Source organism: Arachis ipaensis, chromosome B04 (genome assembly GCF_000816755.2).
Source record: "Arachis ipaensis cultivar K30076 chromosome B04, Araip1.1, whole genome shotgun sequence".
Lineage (NCBI taxonomy): Eukaryota > Viridiplantae > Streptophyta > Magnoliopsida > Fabales > Fabaceae > Arachis > Arachis ipaensis.
Genome location: NC_029788.2, coordinates 123,802,740 through 123,805,320, shown reverse-complemented (window position 1 = coordinate 123,805,320; position 2,581 = coordinate 123,802,740). Strand labels below are relative to the sequence as shown.

The 2,581-nt window shown below is 30.6% G+C and overlaps 1 protein-coding gene across 1 annotated transcript; it reads left to right on the top strand.

Moving 5' to 3' along the window:
- On the top strand, window positions 974-2,109 carry LOC107637186 (F-box protein SKIP23-like). Its single transcript, XM_016340624.1, has 2 exons — window positions 974-1,237; window positions 1,354-2,109. The coding sequence occupies exons 1-2, from the start codon at window positions 974-976 to the stop codon at window positions 2,107-2,109; spliced, it is 1,020 nt and encodes a 339-aa protein (XP_016196110.1).

The window sequence follows — 2,581 nt, the reverse complement described above, 5'->3', positions numbered from 1 at the left end:
TTGTAGAATGTTAATTAAATAATGATATTTATAAAATGTTAGTGAGCTTCAGTTATTTTAGGCGGGCTAAATTATGGGTCAGGAGAACATATTCGAAATTAAGACTTAGATTAAACAACTAAAATAATATTTTATTTTTTTTAATATAATTTTTTGTATAAAATTAAAAAAAATACAAATCAAGCATATTTTTAATTTTTAATGATTCTTTTCCATCAACATAAATAACTAATTTTAACTTTATATTTTTAATTAATGAAAATGTATTAAATTGCTTAGCAATATTAAATCACATTATGATGATAAATTAAATGAATTATTTTTTTATCTCTCTTTTAACATTACTGATTTTTATTATCGTTCCAAAATCACTTCCAATGTTCTAATACAAATTAACCAAGCATTTAGTCACCAAAAAAATTAACCAAGCATTTAGTAAAAAAAATAATTTAACCAAGCATTTATGTAGGCTCTTTAATGGCTATACAAGTACTCATCTTAGTCATCTACAAATAATATTCTATTTCATTCTTGTACGGTTGTACCACATCTTTTGCTAAAACAACTATTAAAAGTGCTACTAAATCCCATACATAGATCTTTTTCAAATTAGTATCTGAAATTTTATTTTTATACAGCAGACCAACACAACATATATAAGACTAAACTCCAAAGATTATCTCTAAACATAGGGTCTAAATGTAGGGGATCTTTTTAAAAAATGAGAAATCAGTTTAAATTTTGAAAAACACAACAATTAATTCACCATGGTTAATTTTAAACGTATCAAATCTTATCTTATATCAGTCACAAAAAAAAAATCTTATCTTATATCGTTTTTAAATATAATAACCATCCATGTCTTTTGAGTAGCCTTTTTTTTTATTCTGTAAATCAATTTGCTTCTCATATGAAATTTGCAATGGTTGAGTTTGAACGATGGTTAGACATTCATCAAGATTTGTTTAACGAAATGACTAAGCGGTTCTATTCATATGACAATTACATTCAACTTCGATTGGTGTGTAAGCAATGGAACTTGGAACTACCAAAGATTCCTGATGGCAACAAAGTTCCGTGGCTGGTACTATCTACTGGCAGTGCTGCTAAAGAATCTTTCCAAGAAGAAGTTCGTGCTCCCGAGGATGAAGGAATTGGTAGTCTCGAAGAGAAGGGGATTTACCACCTCATGTTACCAGATATGCAAGACAACATCATGTATGGTTCATATATGAAGGTACTGTAAGAATCCTAAATCCATTTACAAAGGTTCACTTGGATCTTCCTCCAGTTTCAACTCTTCCAAATGTAATTAATATTAATGGGTATAAATGTACTCTGGGTTATAATAAGGGCGACCGTATCACTCATAATCTCATTTTGGTGCATAAAATCCAAATTTGGAAGGCTATTATAAATTCAGCTCCTAACAATGACAATGACAGTGATTTTATAGCAGTGGTCATATATGGATTATTCCTAGAATTGGCCTTTTACATGCCAAACGAGAATAGATGGATTAGATTTCCAACAAAAGATCTAGACGACGTTCATGATGTCATATTTTTTGAAGAGAAAATATTTGCAGTAGACGGTAATGGCCAACTATATGAATTTGATACAAGAACAAAGTCAGGACCAGTGGGAGGAAAACATGAAGCCACACCACCTCCATCCATTGTAGGAATGCCTAATTGTTCTTACTATCTAATTGGAGGTGATAATGGAAGTTTATTGATGCTGGTAAAAGGGGTAAGATATAGGTATTACATGAAGAATCAAAAGCGGTTCTGCAAGTGCGAGACTGTCAAATTTGATGTCTATGAATTGAAGAAAAATGAGAAAACATGGTCAAGAATACACAGTTTGGGGAATTACATACTACTAATTGGACGCAATTCTTCTGTTCAAATACTGCCAAGTAATTTTTTGAATTGCAGAGGAAATCAAATCTACTTTACAGATGACATGCATGACAGACGTGAAGTGTACTTTGAAAACACTACTCCCGCTTCTCAGATTGGCATCTTCGATTTGGAAGATGGGAGTTGCCAAACATTTTTAACAGATGTGGACTCTTTTTGTCATCCTATTTGGATATTACCCTAGTTACATTTCCATGTTAACGGTAATTGAATTAGGACGAATGAGATTCACAATTTGTAAATGCATGACTAATTTGTCATTTACAAAAGTCAAGTACTATTTTGATGAGCACTAAAAATTTCAAGAATCAAATTGAACATTACCTCAGTATGTATATGTATTTTCACCTCCTATTAATTTCTTTGGGAAATTCATGGAAATAAAAATTGTTTTTTTGTTGCATATATTCTCCTTTACTCTGTTTTCTTATAGTTGCCATCCATTTTTTTATCAAAATTAATTTTCATTAATGTATAACAATCCAAATTGCCAAAGCTTTTTGCAAGGTTATGTGCCTGAGTTTTCAAACAACTGTTGCGTTTCTTCAATTCAAAACTGTTGGTTATAGCAAATAGCTTTAGTTGTTTACCACTGGAGCAGTGTAAGGCAAAACTGTAAAAACAAACGACATATACCTACTTTTATTTACTTTTTG